At 33.8% G+C, this 21,695-nt stretch overlaps 1 protein-coding gene across 4 annotated transcripts in view; it reads right to left on the reverse strand.

Annotated features, from left to right (window-relative positions):
• Positions 1-2,267: 2,267 nt before the first annotated feature.
• The window catches only part of LOC146998828 (uncharacterized), a 168,552-nt gene continuing 149,124 nt past the window's right edge, over positions 2,268-21,695 (reverse strand). For 2 of the 4 annotated variants that reach the window (XM_085811711.1, XM_085811710.1), the window contains one exon: positions 2,268-2,778. In XM_085811711.1, the coding sequence (XP_085667837.1) occupies positions 2,346-2,778 (433 nt within the window). In that variant the 3' untranslated portion in view covers positions 2,268-2,345. The remainder of the gene's footprint in view (positions 2,779-21,695) is intronic. The other 2 variants (XR_015039748.1, XR_015039747.1) reach the window with 2 other exon arrangements.

The following is a 21,695-nucleotide window of genomic DNA, read 5'->3' on the forward strand; positions in this document are numbered from 1 at the left end:
AAACTCACACACTACTTCTAGACTGGCTTCGCCTCCTTTTCCTTCCTTCTCTTCGATGTTCACTCCAAAATCATATCTTCAAATGACGACAGAAAGAGAAAACGTCTAACTGCTTATTCCGCGAATTCATTCGGGTCCGAAGTACATTCTTTCCTCACATAACGTCCCCCTTTTTTTCTAAAGGCCTAGAATAACATTCTTGTGCACACTTGCATTGAATACAACGCACTCTCTTTTCAAAATTATAAACTCTTTCAAGCATTCCCACCCAGGTGCATATTGTTCCCCTTATCGCTATGCCAATTTAGTATACCTTTGAACGGAGTTCTGCGAAAAATTTTCCAATGAATGTCTTCAATAGATAACAGCATTGCACATGTATCTTTCAAGTTTCTGCGTAAAGAAGTAAGTGCGCGTTATACGGGGAATATGCCTAAAAACTATGAAAAGTATTTTGAAATTATAGGTGGGTACTATGCACCGTAATATGCGGTATTTAACTTAATAATTTTTTTTGGCCTTTGGGGGGAAAAAAAAAAGGTTTTTGTTACCGCATTTTAGACAAAAAATTATTGGATAATATATTTGTTCTTGTACGAGTATCTTACACTTTATAGGATACCGACCAAATTTGCACTTCTAAATTTTGCTGCCTGCGTGCGGAACATTCGCGGTGTATTCTCCGGAAACGAGACTAAAAGCTATGTTATCATTATAATTAAAAAAAAAAAAAAAAAAAAAAAAAAAAACTGAAATGTTTTGGATTTTAAGTTACGTCCAAAGGGGAGTTTTTTTAAACATTTTGTCTTTATTTATTAAATATCACGTTCTTCGCACTTAAACCATAAAATTCAGTTCAAGAGCAATATCGCAAAATAGTTTTAAAATGAGCATATAAAAGATATACTCAATTTAAAACTCAGTTTCCGATAAGGAGTCTCGCGCGGAAATAAAAATGTTTTTTTCAGTACAACGTTGCCATTGCTCGCTTTGAAATCTTTGAGTTTGTTAATCAAAAATTCGTTAAAGTTTTACAAAATATGAAATCGATAACAAAACAAATTCCAAATTTCAAATTTGGGCTTTCAAATGCCCATATTCGCAGTAGGATTAAATCATGCAAAACTGGATGGCTCTAGGTATCGTTGTTTTATCACAATGCGAGAAATATACATACATTTATGCAGATTTTTCATTATTTAATTTCTTCAAATATAATGCAGGACTCTAATATTTGGTGGCAACAGTTTAAAAAGTGAAACGGACATTCATAGTGAGCCAACGCAAAATCGCAAAACGAAAACAATAGTCCTTCAAGGACAAAGCCCCTTTGAACTAATAATAAAAATTTACATTTTTAAAATTTACACACAGCTAATAAATTCAAAAGATATAAACTGAGTCTGTAAATAAAGGCAAATAAAATACGTACATTCTTTGATAATGGAAACAATTTGTTTTTATTTTTTCCGATGATCAGTTAAAAAGGATTTTGGCTTGATTTTCTCGTTTGATAATTATTTTTCGCGATTTTTTATTTGATAATCATTTTTCGATTGGTACTTTTTTTTTTCTTATTTACCCAAGTTTATTCTAATAACTAACATTCACTAAAGAATTACGTTAATCGTTTCACGTACTTAAAAACTTCCTTAAAAGTCCTTGTATTGATTTTACAGTGGTACTCTTATCCGTCTTATTTGCACTGGAAAGATAATATAGTCTTATTTGCACTGGAAAGAAAACCTTAATATAAGTGCTTTCGCATTCACTTAAATACATACAGAAATCATCAAAGATGTAGAAATCATGAAATTGACTATTTAATTAATTAAAAAAAATTAAAATTTAAAAAAAGTGCAAACAATATATAATGTATTTAGAAACCGAATTGGTACTATTGCCATTAATCACAACGTTTCATTTTGACATCAATCTTACTAATAACATCACAAGAAATTAACTTTTCTACGCTACTATGCTTCTTATAAAAGCAAAAAAGAAACCTTATAGATTTCAGTCTTTAAAATGTACTTTAAATATTGCGATAATTTCTAAAAGTTTCTATTCTGGCATCAAAACTTTAATATAAGAAAATTGTTCAAGAGATGAATATTAAACGTTCAATTTAAATTCCATTAAAAGATATCAGGAGGAACTTTATTTCGATTCTTATATAAATAGCAGTCTTATGTATAGATAACATGTTTCAAGAAATCAACATCCAGATTAGATTATGTATTGAAAACAAATATCTGTTACAGTAATTCAGATCTAATAAAAGAAGTAACTTTATTTCCTAGGATTTTGTTTTGCTCAATGAACAAGCACTTCAACTGCAATAATTAAAACTCTAATCTTAGATATGACTGTAGACGTGCCGGTAAGTTCAGAAGAGGAATTCCATGTGGCAACTGGGAATTAAGATCCAGTGCATTCCTGATAACCCATCGAGAATAATGAGCTAGTTTCCTTGGCTGAAGGATATCACCGCTTGACATCCGAGAGTTACACCATTTTCTGTATCCATCGCATGCTTTTTCCATAAGATGATATCGGACCCAGGGTCTCAGCATTATGTACCAGCTTTTCATCTCCTCGTAGGTTACGAAGGGGTCGGGAATAGATCTCCAGCAATATTCTAGGCTCTTTAAATAAGCTGGAAAATTTGATCGATGCTGCAATTCGAATCTAAAACACAATTCAAAAATTAGAAATTCTCGTCGTTGTTTCTCTGTATCTGATATATGAAGTAATTGGTCGTGCTCTCTAGAAGGACTGAAAAAAAAAAAGTACTTGTATTCAGTAATCAGGAATTAGACAATAAAATACATACTGTAAAATTTACTCTTCACTCAAAAATTAAACACCGTATTTTGCCGGTGTATAAGACGCACCCTCTTTTTTTGTACCCATTTTTGAAGGAACTGTATTACTGATCATTATAATGAATTTACAGTATTTTATATATAAAATAATACACATACAAAGTAAAACTTTCTACAAATACCTAATCTATCTGGGAAAGAACACCTTTTAATCTCCTTCGTCAAAACCCAGACACTCATCTGCAGAGCTAAATGAAGAATCACTTGAAGCCTCAACATCTGAGTCCTCATTCAGCAAGTTGTCTTCTGTACGATCCAGTACATTACTAATGCCACGCTTCTTAAATGATTTAACCACTGTCTCTGTTTTCACAGCATCCCATGAAACTTTGACCTATTCACAAACGACGTATCGACACATAAGAGGCAGTATCGGCCTATAAGACGCACCCATTTTTTCAGACCTATTTTCAAAGAAAAAAAGGGCGTCTTATACGCTGGCAAATACGGTAATACATTTGAGTAGTATATTGCCATTAAAAATGCTTATATATGAAAATACATTTTAAATGTATTCCTCATTGATTCGCAAAAAGCCACCACCCAATCTTGCAAGAAACACACCCACCGTCTGCAGTAGGCTCCACAACGGAATCTAATCATCATTGATAAATCCTTCCCAAATTTATCAGTGATGATTAGATCGTCGACCTACAATTGGTTCCAAGTCATACTGGTATCCACGGTAATGAATTAGCTGATGAGTCAGCTAAGAAGAAAACAACCCTCTGCCAACCGGATGCGTTAACCTCCCTAACACATCATTGAAGCCTCAATCAGAAGCAAAATCAAGACCTCACGTGAAGAAACGTGTCGAGAAAAGAAATGGGAAAGCTTGTTTTCAGAGGGTCTCATTCTAAAGACTGTCCAGACCAGTCCCAATGGCAGAATTCAGACTACGCACGGGGCACGATTATCTCCAACCCCACTTACACCACTTTGGTCTAGCGGACAGCACCCCATGTCCACTCTCTTAGAACAGAAGAATGTATGGAGAGCATTTGTGGAGCTGCAATGATCTTGTGAACACACCAATCTTGCCGCAAACAGTCACGTCCAACCTATAGTGGGAAACTCGTCACCAAATAACAGAACTATAAAGGGCTGGTATTGGTTAAAAGACTTGCAAAAAACCTTTTACATGTATTAGATGTAGGTAATTTAGAATTTTAGAAATCTTAAGGAAATTAAAACTTAAAAAGTATTAGTAAAAAAAAAAAAAAAAAAACTTGTATTTTACGTAGACTTAAACATAAAAAACTCAGTCGATTTCGAAGACAAACAGATTTCTGTATCATCAGAAGCAAAGAAATTTATAAGACTGTAAAGCAGCGGGCACAATGCTCCTATTTATATCCTACTGCAATAAAGCAAAGTGGAAGGTAGCGCCATCTGTCGACAAAATTAGATTGCACTACATTCTCGTTTGCTTTACTGTAGTAGGGTATAAATAGGGCCATTACGCCTGCTGCTTTCCAGTCCTTCAAATTTCTTTGCTCCTGCCGAAGAGGGACTTGTTTGCCCTCGAAACCAACTTTTTTGTTTGTTTGTTTAAATCTATACTAAATATAAGGTTGTATCTTTACTAATTTTAAGTTTTATTTTAATGTGCGTCTCTTCGCATTTGATCTTTAGAAAGACCGATCACCCACTTCTGTTGAATACACAATCAACCTTTTTCCGATTCAAGAAAAATTCTTGAATTATTCTCAGCCAGGGGTATGTAAAATATAAATACGGTTTTCATGAACAACTGCAAGGTTTCTCTTGCAAACGGCTACTTTTGCTTACTCATATCGTCGTCATCAGATATAATTATTTGAAAGTTTAGTGGTTAGAGTTTGGAGTTTCACTAAAATCTTCATTATCTGCTGATTTATTTCAATTAGTCTTTCACAACATACATTAGTTGTACAAATTCAAATAAAAAGTTTGGTTTAAATTTCTTTTCACAAGGAAACGATATTTTAAAGACAATAGATGAAACACGTTAGTAACCATTGCAATAATTCTTATTTTGTAGATTTCCTACATCTGATCGAAATCTTTGCGAACGCTTGTGAGTTTTAAACGTTTGTGAGTTAGTTAAGTTTTCTTGCTTTTTAATTTATTTGAGTTTAGTAGCATCAGTCATTATCATAGTTTTAAGTTAAATCTCAGTGTTTTTATTCAAGGAAATACAGAAGGTGTTCACACATTTTTGTAACAGTTTTTCAAATATTTGTATATAAACAAACCTTAGCCCTTTTGTTGATCTATCATATCACATCTTGATTTCCAAGATAAAAGTTCTTTTCTTAAAATATCAAAGTTGATTTTAGTCCACTCCTCCTTCACAATCTTCCAGAGTCCACCCAATGTTTTGGGATGTCCCATACAAGAGCCTGCTTTAAAAGTCTTAATGCACAGTAATTCATAGGAGATACACATAGTAATTCATAGGACTTGGATGCACTTAAAGGAAATAGCTTCAATTTCGGTTTCATTTCTCAATTTTTCAAAAAATAAAGCACTAGACTTAGAGGTAGGGCTTGGAGCCTTATCCTGATGGAACTTAACGCACTGAAGATTCTTTGGATAAAGAGAGGGAATTTCTTCTTTAAAAAAAAAAAGGTGTTGAAACATATTTCTGATAGTAATCCAAATTCATTTCGACTTTTTTTTAATACTTTCCTTACTTTAAATTTTCCATTGTAAGAGAATCCAGTAATAGCCATAAAACCTTTAGAAAAACTTTCCTTGTTTTCTCTTAACCAACATATTGCACATTTTTCTTCTCTTTTCCCACAGTAAATGGATATTTTTCTAATTCGATCAGATAAGAATATATTAAAGTCTCATCAACTGTTACTATGTGATGTAGCCGTTCCTCAATAAAAACTAACGCCGGCTAGCTCTAAAAGCATTTATTGACAGAGCACGCAGGAACGGGTACAAACAAAATATACGAGTACATAAAAATAAAACATATTAAGCATTCAAATTACTGAGGCATCTAAATACATGGCAAGCTAAGCTTTGCATATTTAACGTGGAAAATCTATAAGAAAAACTGCTGAAACAGTTAACTTGAGTCATTCAACAGTTTTCAAGATCATTAAACGATATAAAAAGAATCATATGATTCAGGATAAAAGAAGACCTGGCCGACCATCAAAGCTATCCAATGGAATAAAGCGAATTATCGTTCGAAATATTAAAACAAAATCCAAGAATGAGTGCTCCTAAAGTTGCTGCTGATTTACAAGCATTATATGGAGTAATTGGTAATCCTGAGACTATTAGAAGAGTAATTCGATCTGCTGGATATCACGGTAGAGCAGCCGGGAAAAAATTCTTCGTAAGTGAAAAGAATAGAAAACTCAGACTGGCTTTCGCAAAATCCAACATCAATAAGAATTCTGATTACTGCAATGAAGTTATATTTGCTGATGAGAGTAAATTTAATATATTTGGTTCTGACGGTAGAATCTTGGTGTGGAGAAAACCCAGGGAAGAATTTCGTAAACAGAACTTGGTGCCAACAGTAAAACAGGGGGGAGGAGGAGTTATGATATGGGGGTGTATGTCGTCCGCTGGAGTTGGTAATCTTGTTTTTATTGACAGTATAATAAATTGGTACAAGTATATTGACATTTTAAATCAAAATTTGAAATCTTCAGCACGAAAATTGAACCTTCATAACGATTTTAAATTCTACCAGGGCAATGACCCCAAGCACATTGCTTTGAACGTTAGACTCTGGCTGCTGTATAACTATCCTGAAATAATAAAAACACCACCACAATCTCCAGACTTAAATCCCATAGAGAATATTTGGCAAGAATTGGAATCAAGAATTCGCAAACACACCATTTCTTCAAAACAACAATTAAAATAGGTGCTTCAAGAAGAATGGGGTAAAATCACTCCAGAAATCACAAAAAAAAAATTAGTCGAATCCATTCCAAGAATATTAAATCATGTTTTAAAAGTAAAAGGAAATCCAACAAAATATGAAAACCTTTTAAAAAGTAAAATTTTTGGATAAATATTTGATGGAAAAGTAAGTGTCCCATCACTTATGTGAGTCATTTTTTGCTCCGTTTTAAACAATTATATTTTTATTAAATTAATATTTTAAGAAAATGTATGTTATGTAATAATTGTTAGTAAATTAAAGTATGAAACACAGCCACAAAAAATTTTTACATGTTTTCTAAATTTATTTTACTACAGTTTCCTTTTGCAAAGCACAAGTGTCCCATCACTTTTGTGAGACACTGTAGTTCCGAGAAGAGATGGGATTTAGAACCAAAGTTGAGTACCAGAGAATTCTGAATTAAGCATTTCCGCTAATACAAATTTTGAGTGAAAAGCAACTAGTGAATGGAAATTAATTAATTTCTGGCTAATTGTCGTGTCGGAACGAGGTGGAAATTAAGAAAAGGAAAAAGGTAATTTTCACTGTCAAAGAGCTATTTCACAGACTAAATATTATGTGTTTAAGCAGATCCATGTAAACAAGTAAACATTATATGAAAAACAAATAAAAATCAGAAATTTTAGATTTATCTTTTCTGCATTTTTACTTCCTTGTACGAAGTAAAAAGGAAGTATTTTAATCGCGAAAAGTTTCAGGCAGCATATTTCAAATATATTTATACATCCATTTTGACCGCTATCGAATGCAATTTAACGATGTTTTTGCGTGATATCTGTACGTATGGACAGAATAAAATACTCTTTTCCTTCAAAAAAAATATAAAACTGCTTTAAAATTAATTCTGAAGAGAATTGTTCGTGGCGTCTGCGTATGTACGTACGTATCTCGCATAACTCAAAAACGAGTAGCCTCAGAACGTTGAAATTTTGTATATAGGACTGCTATAACATGTAGATGTGCACCTCGTTGCAATCGGCCGCACCAAACGTATATAAATATATTTATATATATATCCACTCTGTTACCCGGCTCAGTGATCTCAGTTTCTTTACTCTTATATATTTTTAAATTGCACATTTTTTTTTTGCTTTAAAAATGATTGAATTATGTTGTTTTTATCTTTCGGTTAAGGTTTTTATGCCTTTAGTAAATCTGTATGCAATATTTTTAGAATTATCAACAATTTTAAAGTTGTCTAAGTGCCGCTAAGCCTTTTTTTAATGGCGGCCATTGATGTTTACATTTGAAACAGGAGACTAGTGGATTTATTGCCAATCTACAGAAACTTAGCTTCGCAACAACAAAGATAACGCATTCATTTATTATTGCCAATTAAATCATGCTTAATTCTTTCTGGAATTTTTTCGAGGAAATAAGTGTTTTAGATTTACTTCGTAATTTTTAATACAGATATTTTGAGTTTTTATATATTTTTTCCTTCTCGCGAAGTGAGAACAGAATTAATTAAATGAGAAATACTCAATCGTCTGTGAAAAACTGTTTCTTTTTTGTTTTGTTTGCTTAATTTCTTTTATACATCATTCTAGCTTTATTATAGTATTTGAATAGAACATGTGGCAACGATTAGATAATTCTATTCTTTAAATGATATAAATTTTGTGCATTATGAGTTATAATATGAGCGAAATATATAAGTTAACTGTTATATAGTTATTGGATTATATAACAGTTAACTTAGTTTCCGTTTTATAATTATTATATAAGTTAACTGTTAAGTTAATCTAGCGCCAGAGTGTCACTATGGTAAACAAATACTAGAGTGAATTTTAAAGAATGCATTTATTCTATTGTGGTTTATGCTCTGTCGGCGAAGTAGATTTAATTCAATCCAATAAGTTTAAATGAAATGCAAGAAAAAATGCGTATAATTTAATATTCCAATACAAGGAAGTCATGTGGTGTACACATCAGATTTTTTAAATACGTAAGAGCTAGATTTATCTTTTCTACATTTTTTAAATATGTAAGAGCTAGATTTATAGAATAGGCATTATTAAATTTAGGAATTATCATATTTAGGCAAAATTTAATAGGAATAAATTGTAAAAAGAATACTTACCCTTGAAATGCTACCATGCCTCTCCTCATATATTCTCTTGTATCGAAAGTGTCCCCAGTATTGCCAGATTTGAAGATAATTCTAAATCCACTATTTAGAAACAAGAGCATGTGCTCAGGATATTTTCGGATTTCGCACTGAAATTTATAATTATCCATACAGCCTTGAAGTGCTATACGAGAAACAGAATTAAATTTTAACAAATGATGTAGGAGATATTCTGTTTCTGTGATGGTACATTCAAGAAATACACGTATGCTAAGTTCACCAGAAAGACATACTGCTCGTATAAACTCAGCCACTAGCTTCGAATCTGTGCAACTGTTCTTAAAAAGGAGTTTCCTCAATTTCTTTGCCAATTGCAATAATTCTTGTTCTTGGAACCTTGACTGCCATTTCTTCTCATAACGAAGAGGTCCTTCGTAATCGTCAATTGATCTAAGCACTAAACGATTTCCAGGAAAGGAAGGGACTCTGGATAAGCGTTGGATAGGTAACAAGGACTCTTTTACAAAAAGCTGACGCGCATTCAGATGTTTTATATACGATCTTGCTGTTTCTATTTGCCAACTGGAGTCGAGTTTTCTTAACATGTAGTTGCTGAAGTCTTGAAAAAATGAATGTTGAGCAACTATCGTCGGGAGCCCCCAATCGTCAAGTAAGTAGAAAAGTTGAAACAAAGGCACATTAGGGAGAAGTAACTCGTCTCTACAATACGTTAAATCTAAAGCCGAAATTGTAGATACTTTTCTTTTACGACGAAATTCATGGGCACTGAGGTCTAAATACCTCACTGAATCAGCATTAACAAGCCAGTATAACATGTTGGGACTGAGTGTAATAACACAAGTTGAAATGGGATTGAGTTTTTTAGCGAAAACGAAGTATTCCTAATGACCTTCAACTACTGCTTGAACCTAAAGCATACTTTCTAGTAAAGAAAAATTCTTTCCTTTGTTTCGTTTAACTTAGGGAGGGCATACTTTCCATTTTACAAGATAAGGAGCATGAAACTTCCTTTCAATTTCTGTGAATAAAGCTTTGTGAGGTCCAGTCAAAGAACCTGTTCCAGTATCCGAGAAGCGTAATGGCAGACCGCACATTGAGTTGAACAATGTTAAGCAAATTTCACTTACTGCGCATGCTTGATGGTGTACCTTTGGCGCGGGGAGAAATATTGGCGACTAAGCAACCCTACGCTAGCTTATTCGTGATCATCATGGCTGTCGAGTGTGTTCGAATGATGTTTACAACTGTAATGTTGTGGAACTTTGCTTATTAGTTATTTTTAATGTCCATACCGATTGCACTTGCTTATTTTTCTAATATATATTTCATTGTAATTTGTCAATAACACTGCATTTAATATTTGTTAACATATGTTCGTAATAATTCGTTATTTAAATGTAATTTGTTTACATGTTATAATTCAGTAATTGTAAACTGGTGTATCTCGCTTAGTTTGTTAGCGTATATTTGCGCTTTTATTTTCTCATTTCAAAGAATTTAATAACTAGCATTAAGGAATTGTAAAATTTCTTCAGTGTTATTTGCAAGCACTTGTTATATTCCTCAGTGTTTCTTTATGTATGTACGAATGGAACGTATGGTAAATCCTGAATTGTTTTATTGCTTAAAAGTATAATGAATAAATTTTCAACTAATATATCCTAAATTTCAGTCTTTTTCTGAACGAAAATTTGTACAGTTCCAAAGGAATGTGCAGAATTTCATAGGTATTATATTTTACATTTTGAATGAAAACACTGCTTCACATTACTTCGCAATAATTTCAGCTTTCTAGTTGTTTGAGCAGTACAGCAAAAAATAGTATTTTAACCCAGTGATTAATTTACATTTACATTATACTCTACGAAGATTTAAACGCCAAATTTGTTTACAAACAGATGGCGGTACATCTACCATATACCGTATTTATCTTCTTTTCAAATCGGCCAACATAGTAATTACGCCAAATTGTTTTCTGGGCATGCGCAGTATGCGACATTCGTTTAACACTGTTCAACTCAATGTGCGGTCTGCCATTACGCATCCGGGAACGTACCTTTTATGAAGTCATGATGAGCTGTATCGTCGCTATCGAACTTTACTTTTGACAGGTGCATTCCAGGACTTAAAAGAGAAGGACTAACTCATAGAACTTTTTCCCCTGAAACAGGCAGTGGGGAGTGATGACGTAGACATGATGACACTGAGCGCGGAGATGCAATTGACAACATAGAAATTAGCGTTTTAAATTTGAAGAACCAGCGTTTAAAATGAGCTGTGTGTGAAAGATAGCTATAATTTAGTAGAGACAATGTTACTGCAGTATGCATTTTACACTGAACATTAAAAAATTTAATATTACTTATTCAATTTAAAAATAACAGATAAAATGCGTTACTCTTAGCATAAAGTTCCTTTTTTTTTTTTTTTTTAATTTGCAGGGATTTTTTTCTTTAAATGCCCCTTTATTTCTAATCATTTCTTTATCTGCATGTTAACTAAGAGAACTCTACTACTGCTTCTAAGATAACTTAATAACAGCTATTTAAAATTAATCAAAAACAACCTTAAACTGGCATAGTTTTAAACATGTATGATTATATATGGCAAAATTTCTGCTAATCTAACTTTGAGTTTCAGCCTAATTGTAAATTTTACATTGGCATATTTTTCTCCGGATTCAATATAATAAAATATATATTTTAAAATGATTTTGTAACTTAGGCTTACATCAATATTACATTTAAATAAATACATGTAAGACTGTTATCTTAATCTTCACTAGTCCACCTGATTTTTTCCTTCTTTTCTAGCAATGCGTTAATCTGAGTCTTTGTAAAAATATGCTTAATACATTTTTCCAAATTCTCCGATCTGTGGTGTTTTTTCCTAAATTTCGCTGTTTGGGATTTTAATTTCTGAATTTCCGATACAAATTTCTTTCTATTAGATGTCGTTCACCTTCTTTGTCGCTGAGCAAACATTCTAAAATTTTTCTTTTCTCTATTTTTCAATATTTTATTTCAATTTTCTAAGGATATTATTTTGTTCTTCAAATTATCAATACATTCTTGTTTATCTTTACACGTAGGGCATTCAGGGATATTGTCACTTGTGAGTTTTATTTCAAAATCATTCACATTTGATTTATTATTGTCAGCTTCAATTTCGTTCTCGGCCTCGAAATAGATTTTCTTTAGGCTTAATTCATGTAGTCTTTCAAAAGCACTCTGCATTAGTTTTCTTTTCAAATGTCTCCGATTTCTTGGTGTTATTTCGTTTACTGCCCACGATAAATTTACTTTCGGCACAGTATTGCATTTCAACAGTTTCTTTTGCGGCAACCCAAGCAAGCGATTTCTCATGTCATGTTCATAATCACAGCACAGAAAATGTTCGCTGCAAATTCTTGTGTTTTTCACATTAATAACATCCTGTCTTCGACATTTATGTATTCATTCTTTCGTCAAAAGCAAATTGTCATTTGGGAAAGCATGAATTACAATATCTCTTCCTTTCGTATTTCTATCAGTGTTACGGCACGTTGCTACAGCACAAGAAGCCATATTACATAATGGATACTCTAAATATAGAATTTAAAAGGAAAACTGACTAAAAATATATAAATATACACAGATTATTTTAAATATTTGCATTATTAGAAAACAGTTATGTATGATTAAAATTAATTTGGGATATGCGACCTCCAGAAAATCGTCTCGCAACTGAATGAAACTGCAGTTTTAAACGCGCGAAATCAGAGCAGACGCAACACAGACACGTCAGATTACTTCCAGTTAACCCCCTCCATGAGGCTTGCGTCGGCGAGGAGTCGAACAAAGGAATCACCTAGCCCTTCTATTTATCCCTGGGTGCATTCGATCATAGAAACATATTTGAAATCACAGAGAATTCCAAAATCACATTTATTATACGAACTTCTCAAGTTACTGGATGTACTAGTAGTTTTTTCTTAAATGTTTATGTCATTTGATCCTGTAAATAATGCTATTTTCAGAAATAAAGTAACATATTAAAAAATTCATGATAAAAGTGCACCAAAAAGTATGCTAAAGGAGATAGTAAAAAGGGTAGAAGAATCTGATAGCGGGGGGGGGGGCTCGAAAAGAATAAAGACATATGAACAATCGTAATATAAAATTTGTTACGTATGAAAATTTCTTCATAATTCCTGATCGATAAATTTATGTCAGTTTATTCAAGAAACGAAATAAAATATGAGAATTTTTTAACTCCAAAGTAATAGTTTTGTTTCTTTGTTTAAAACAATATATAAAAGAGCATCTGCCTAAAATCTGCATGACTTCGAAGACATCTTCTCTACTTAGTGCCATTTCGTTCTTTCCCGTTTCATTCTCAGCTCGAATAGTGACATTTCGTCCTCTACCTCCTCCTCCGAATTCTTATTTTCTGTTTCATTTGCCCTTTGAAAAGACATTTTACGATAAATCAAACACCTATTTTCGTCGATTAAAAGAGATTAGAAGAGATGATCCTTATTACTTTGACCTTACTTTGATTTCTAATATTTATTAAATATTTCGTTCACCGCCGAGACAGCGGTTAGCAATGCTGACTGCAGTCAGCTCATTTAACAGAGGGTCCGGATTCAAATCTCAAAGAAGGCATGGATGTTTATAAATGTATAGTGTCTGTGCGGCATTGGGCACAGTAGATAGAAAACGTTGGTTTTGGGGCTGAGGCGCTCGGGATACGAAGCCTCCTGAGACGCTCACAGACGACAGGACTGCGTGGCGTTCACAGGGGCGGAGGGAATTTACCGAGGAGTACCTGGGATTGCTACGTCGCCAACTACGGACGCGTTGCATACTGTTCGTGATGTTATCACGCATTATCACCTCCGATTATCTTGCTATTGCTACGTCAGCCACATGTTTCATCCTGTTTGTGTTGTAATCCGGTTTCATGTCGGCTCTTATCTATTAACGCAATTCCGCCACGTGATTGCAACATGCTAAAAGTTTATAGAACATTCCTTTTAGTTCAGCAACGGCCGTTAGAGGGCAGTAGTCTTACCCATAGTGCATTCTGATTGGTATTCCTGGATCCAAGCCAAGTTATTAACTATTATTTTTAATCGATTATACTATTTGACTTAATATAGTAGTATTTTATGAAAAAAAATCATGTATTTGCACGAATTTTAAAAATAACCCCACGGCGGGGACTTGAACCCTGCGTCTAAGGCATGGGAAAACGTGGACGATAACACAAAGCCGTGCTTTTATCTTATGAATCCTGATATTTGACTGTGTCCATCCTCTTTGTTCATCTGACTTTGCGCAGCGAAAAACCAGCATGAGACTCATGGATTGCGCATAGGCAAATCTGTTCCAACTTGCTCAGACCTTTGTACATCCTCGATAATGAATGAATCCATAACTTTAAATTTATTTTGTTTCTATTAAGGTTAAGATATTTTAAATTTCTCATTTCTTTATCTTACAAACATAATTTACGTAATTTTCTTTTCTTCTCGCCGTTATATTAATTGTACTAATTCTCAGATATTTTTTATTATGTAAACATAAGATTTTCTTTTCTTTCCACATTTTAAAGTTTTACATTCATTCCCCTACGTTTAACTTGCAAAAGTAATAGATTTTATAAAAGTAATACGTTTTCACGATCTTAATTTTTCTCTTTTTATTCTATTTTTTTTCCTTCAGTTTAATCCTTCCTTTCCGTGCTTTATTTGTTTTACAAAAAGATGCACTTATTTTCATACGATTTTTTTTTCTATTTTTTATGAACTCAGTCTTTTTTCCTTCCTATATTTCACTTCAAGAAGTAATTTTTAATTTTTTTTTTTTTTTTTTTGTAAAATAATAATAATAATAATTATTATTATTTTTAAAATTCTTTGAAGAATTTTTCTTCTCTCATTTCGTTTTTCTTTCTTTTATTTTCCTCTAAGGTTTTTCTTAACGTTTTCCTCGTTTTTAATACTTATTGATGTTACACCTCCATTTCTCGATTCGCAAAGCTAAATGTATATTTCTCTGTCTATGAAATTTAAGCTGGAACTTACACGCATATAATTTCCCTCTAGAGGCTTTCATGGGTAATATTTTCTGTAAATTTAAACCAATAAGTACAATGTTCATTCTATATAGCTTAATTGGTATATTATATTTCTTATCTTTTTTACGCTACTAATACTTAAGCTATGTAAAAATATCTCTTCTAATTGTATTACACTATATTACTAACACTTAACAGGTGATACTCCGAACTTTCTCTTCTAACGTATTATACTAACTTTTTGAAACACTATACAAAAACGTTGCGGATTCTCAAAGTTCTCATTGTTCAAAGGATTCACGAAACGTGTCAAACAAATGTAAATTTTTAACTTTCTATTTTCCATTTAGACATTTTGCCTTACATTTAACCTTTATCATGTTTTTAAAACATATCGCTGTTAATATTTCTGATTCTCTTTTTCCTAAAAATAAATACAGACTTATACGGATTTTTTTAAGATATACTGACTTTGAACTAAACTTTATAATTCAGAACTAATAAATTTTCACAAAATAAAATTTACTTGAACTGATATATGGACATCTCTAGCCGGTTTAGTTCAAATACATACGAAACAATACGAAATTTCTTATTATTGTCTACCTTAGTCTAATACGTACCAACAGCATTTCATTTCCTATTATTTTACACTTCAGACATTTACATGAATATATTCAGAACACTCCTTTTTATTGAGCAGGAGGTTTCATATATATTACTAACACAGATTGACTCTGAAATATTTTACAAAAATATCTTGGATTTTCTTGTATACATCGTATTTAAATCACCGAACATATGTTAAATTTTCATTTCTATCATGTGAAAACTTCACCCGGATTCTTAATATAATCCCGCCATTTTCCGCAGACCTTCATAAACACTGCTATATTTGAACTTAACACAGCCTTAATTTTTTTAACAAGCTACGGAATTTTTAACTACAGAGAATATCCACATTGTAATATAATATTTTAAATTCGCCATACAGCCATACTTGTGTAAAACATCTAAAAAGAAAGGATGTCTACAATACACGTGGAATTAATATTCAGTCACGGAAGTGAAACTTTGTCATCTTTTTTACAACTTAGAATATAAAAATTTCTCAACTCGGAATAATTTTTTTTTCAAATAGTATGATCATTATTTTTACAAGTCTAAAAGCTTTTTAATATATTCCTTCTAACTTAAAATATGCATTTCAAATTGACAAACACTGAACTCTTACTTGAGAATGGTTTTTAAGTTATGATGCATAGCAAATAAAATCCTGCATAACAGGAAATATTGACATGAATTCCAAATAATAATATAACTTAACTTCAATATATTCAATTTAACTGAAGATACGCATTTCAAATTGACATTACTTTACTTAGAGTTCTTACAGCTCTTTAAGTACATCCGATATTTAATTTTTCACAGATATGAGAATCATTTTTGCATAAATACCATACAAAACATATAATATTGACATGAACTCCATATCATGATCCAACAACAATGAACTTTTAATACATTTTAGTATGAGTTAATTTAAAAAAGAAACATTCCAATGCAAGTATTCAAACAGAAATGCTTCACAAATTTTCAGATTAAGCAAACATTCAAGATAATACCTATATATCTAAAGATATTATTTACACTAGTTGGTAATGTAATTTATTAGAACAGTCGCAGACGTATAAAAGAGGTATACAATTTCCATGAAAAACCTTCCTTTCAAGTCAAAGAGCAATAGTGAAATATAACATGTAAGAAGGAAAAATAAATGTCAGATTTCCAATAAAATTAGTATCTGAGTATGGAAAACGTGAACAAGAAATGAATATTTTTTCTGAAAATGTTCCGAATGAGATAAGACAGGGGTAAGAACCTTAACCAGTTCCAGGAATAGGGCATGAAAAATAATGAAGTACTTTTAATCTTATTTTTGCCTTAATTTAATTAATTAAATTTAATGCATTTACTTATACTAAAATATTCTGTTTGAAGACTATATTCTACAGTTAGAAGGAATTTGATAAATCAAAGTGATTTCGTTTTCTGAAGACTCAGATTCAGAAATATTACAACTCAAAAGCAAAAAGGTTAGAACGATAACGAAGTATACCGTAACCAAAAAAAAAAAAAAAAAAAAAAAAAATCTTCTGAAAAAAAATAAAATGGAACTTTTTGACCTAAAAAAAATCTAGAGGAATTTTTTTTTTTTTTCGACTTTGAAGTGTAACTTTTCCCCCTTACATTTTGAATTTAACATGGGTTTTTCCATAGACAAAATAAAATTGGAGATTTTTCTCCCTAAAAGAATTAATGTGAAAATTTTTCGACCTAAAAAAGTCTAAATTCATCTTTTTTCGACTTTTTAAAATCTAAATGGCTAGAAAGCTCTGTAATAACTGAAGAAGAAGAAGGCTCGGAATGCTGGTTAAAATTGTGCTAACAGAAGGTAACAATATGAGTAGTGTACAAATGAGAGAGCTGGCGCAGTGACCTTTGGGGGCGAAACAATGACTGCGAAACCCTCCATTAAAATCGAACCCACTTTTAGAATGTGATGGCTCTCCAACCCTCCATTAAAATCGAACCCACTTTTACAAACGCTACTTTTCCAAAACGCCGCTTTTACAAACGCCACTTTTCCTCTTCATCGCATGCTTCTTTTGCAAGGGGACATTCGTCCCCCACATAATCCACTGGCATGGTATATTTAGTGAGGGTATTAATTTATACCATCAGTGCACCATTATGTATGGCTTCTAGAGCGTCAAAGGAGAGACAATGGGTAATTGATTAATAATACCTAGTGAATAATAAAAGCATTTAAAGAGAAGGTTTGCAGTATATAGAAAGACAAAATGGATTTTCAATCAAAAACAGTACAGATCTATGAATCTCATTAGAAGCACAAAACATAATATTCATTCCATACAAGTAAATAAGATTGCCCTTTCAGGAGATGATGACAAGCGGCACATATTACCAGATGGTATCCATACCTTGGATCACGGTCACTATGCGATAAAGAGCAACCTCAAAAGTCACCTCTACAGACGCCAGGCGAAGGATCAGCATTTTGGTAAGGCCCCCAAGAAACCTCTCCTCTATAATAGCTCGGCTACGTACTGAACATTTCAAGGGTATCACCAACTGGTCCTATCCCAACTGCTGTCCTGAATCCCTCATGCCTCTTCGAACTCCGCCAATAGAGATCCGCCCAAGAAACCTCTCCTCTATAATAGCTCGGCTACGTACTGAACATTTCAAGGGTATCACCAACTGGTCCTATCCCAACTGCTGTCCTGAATCCCTCATGCCTCTTCGAACTCCGCCAATAGAGATCCGCCCAAGAAACCTCTCCTCTATAATAGCTCGGCTACGTACTGAACATTTCAAGGGTATCACCAACTGGTCCTATCCCAACTGCTGTCCTGAATCCCTCATGCCTCTTCGAACTCCGCCAATAGAGATCCGCCCAAGAAACCTCTCCTCTATAATAGCTCGGCTACGTACTGAACATTTCAAGGGTATCACCAACTGGTCCTATCCCAACTGCTGTCCTGAATCCCTCATGCCTCTTCGAACTCCGCCAATAGAGATCCGCCCAAGAAACCTCTCCTCTATAATAGCTCGGCTACGTACTGAACATTTCAAGGGTATCACCAACTGGTCCTATCCCAACTGCTGTCCTGAATCCCTCATGCCTCTTAGAACTCCGCCAATAGAGATCCGCCCAAGAAACCTCTCCTCTATAATAGCTCGGCTACGTACTGATCATTTCAAGGGTATCACCAACTGGTCCTATCCCAACTGCTGTGCTGAATCCCTCATGCCTCTTCGAACTCCGCCAATAGAGATCCGCCCAAGAAACCTCTCCTCTATAATAGCTCGGCTACGTACTGAACATTTCAAGGGTATCACCAACTGGTCCTATCCCAACTGCTGTCCTGAATCCCTCATGCCTCTTCGAACTCCGCCAATAGAGATCCGCCCAAGAAACCTCTCCTCTATAATAGCTCGGCTACGTACTGAACATTTCAAGGGTATCACCAACTGGTCCTATCCCAACTGCTGTCCTGAATCCCTCATGCCTCTTCGAACTCCGCCAATAGAGATCCGCCCAAGAAACCTCTCCTCTATAATAGCTCGGCTACGTACTGAACATTTCAAGGGTATCACCAACTGGTCCTATCCCAACTGCTGTCCTGAATCCCTCATGCCTCTTAGAACTCCGCCAATAGAGATCCGCCCAAGAAACCTCTCCTCTATAATAGCTCGGCTACGTACTGATCATTTCAAGGGTATCACCAACTGGTCCTATCCCAACTGCTGTCCTGAATCCCTCATGCCTCTTCGAACTCCGCCAATAGAGATCCGCCCAAGAAACCTCTCCTCTATAATAGCTCGGCTACGTACTGAACATTTCAAGGGTATCACCAACTGGTCCTATCCCAACTGCTGTCCTGAATCCCTCATGCCTCTTCGAACTCCGCCAATAGAGATCCGCCCAAGAAACCTCTCCTCTATAATAGCTCGGCTACGTACTGAACATTTCAAGGGTATCACCAACTGGTCCTATCCCAACTGCTGTCCTGAATCCCTCATGCCTCTTCGAACTCCGCCAATAGAGATCCGCCCAAGAAACCTCTCCTCTATAATAGCTCGGCTATGTACTGAACATTTCAAGGGTATCACCAACTGGTCCTATCCCAACTGCTGTCCTGAATCCCTCATGCCTCTTCGAACTCCGCCAATAGAGATCCGCCTCCAGAACTGGCAGCACCAAGACTTTTTGATTTTTGCACCTCATGCACTTATGTATAGACATGACAACAACATTATCAATCAATTTAAAAGGGGTTAAAAGGAAGACTTATTAAAATAAATATGGACATGACGGAAGAAATGGAGGAAATAATGAGATTGTTTAGTCCAGACACAGAAGTTTCTTCAGACTTGAAAACTAAAGAGTGTGAACACAAATATGTAATTGGTGATGACTGGTACAATTGCCAAGCATGTGGTGAAGAACTGAGATATAATCCAAATAAACCCCCTATCAAATTAGAAGATTTATATTTCGAAAAGGCGCAGACAGCTAGAATGAAAAGCAGAATGACAAATCTTTTTAAATGGATAAGTAAGTATAACTTTCCTTTCGAAGAAGAGCTTATGATTGATTTGTCATCTTTTATCTCTAAATACATAGAGTTGTATCCGAAGCGTAAGAACTTAATTAGCAAAGACTATATTTTATACCAAATGTTACGGAAAAGAGGTGGTTATGAGGTCCCACTTAAGCTACCTAAACTGATGACAACGCTAGCTCAGAATGAAGAAATCTGCAGAACCATCTTCGATGCATTAAATTGGAGCACAAATATGGGTGCGATGACCCCAATGAGTGAATTATAATTTTTAATAGCTTTCGTCGGCTATTAAAAATAAACTAAATCCTTCTTATCAATCCAGCTAGTCTCAGGATAGCCTAACCATTTTACTAGATATTTGTCCCCTTTCTTTTTGATGACTTTTTCAATCTTATATACGTTGTCTTTCTTATCATACTTTACCAATTCATTTTCATAAAAAGTACCTTTAACCTCTTCATTATTTAAATCCTGAACTCTATAAGTGATTGGATCAGTTTCTAATACTTCAGAAATGACAAATATTTCTTCTGTAAAAGTTGCTTGATAACCTCTTCTGAAGGCAGACTTATATATTGATATTCTTACTTTATCTCCTACTTGGTATTTAGGTTTATGTATGACCTTTTCTTTAAACAAATTGTGATACACATCACCACTGTTTTCTTTTAGACTGGCTTCAACAGGTGTCATTTTGATACTTCTGTGGTAGGAATTGTTATAATTTTTTACTAACTGACTCAATACATCTATGTATCTTTTTGTATTGTTTGCTGCTAAATATTTTCTAATTTTACCGTTTAAAGTTCTGTTGAACCTTTCCACTATGGAGCACTTGATTTCGACATTTTCAGTAGTAAACCAGTGAATATTATTCTCTTTAAACAGTTGTTGCGTCTCTTTGTTAATGAACTCGGTCCCCTTGTCTGTCTGAATTTTTTGAGGAATTCTTTCCTTAAAGATCTTTTTAAACGCTATAGTAACTTCTTCTCCCGTTTTTCTGCGAACTGGTATAGCCCAAGCATATTTGCTAAAAATGTCTATGACTGTTAGTAAGTAGTTGTTACCATCATTAGAACTTGATAATGGTTTTAAAAATAGCAAGTCTGCTTGCCATTGGTCGTCAATGTGTGATACGTAAGTTCTCCTTCTTTTGAATTTACGGATAAGTGGTTTGTGTTTGGTATAAACATCTTGCTGGTGTAAGAACTCTTCGATATCCTTTCTAGGAACATGCACCTTCCTCTGAAGCTCCTTGATGCCGCAATATCCAGTTTCAGGATCATAGTACACATCTCTCAGTCTAGGGGTGTTCTGAGTTACCCCGTCAACTTTAAAAAAGAACTTTTCCTTGATCCACACTTTTCACACTTTCCTTTCATAATAGGCCTTCCGTTGCTTGTTACCGAATTTTCAACATTTAGTGTACCTGTCTTCTTTTTACAAATCAAGCAATATGTCACAATAGCACCTAGTCCAAAAACTCTTTTGGTTTTTATGATAGGTCGGATGATAGCCCTAGCTTGTTTTTCTCCGAGTGGATAAAATCCGCTGTTTGGGTTTTCAATGGC

This window comes from Stegodyphus dumicola, chromosome 2, assembly GCF_044657685.1.
Source record: "Stegodyphus dumicola isolate Sdum_Otavi_A_Nest chromosome 2, ASM4465768v1".
NCBI lineage: Eukaryota > Metazoa > Arthropoda > Arachnida > Araneae > Eresidae > Stegodyphus > Stegodyphus dumicola.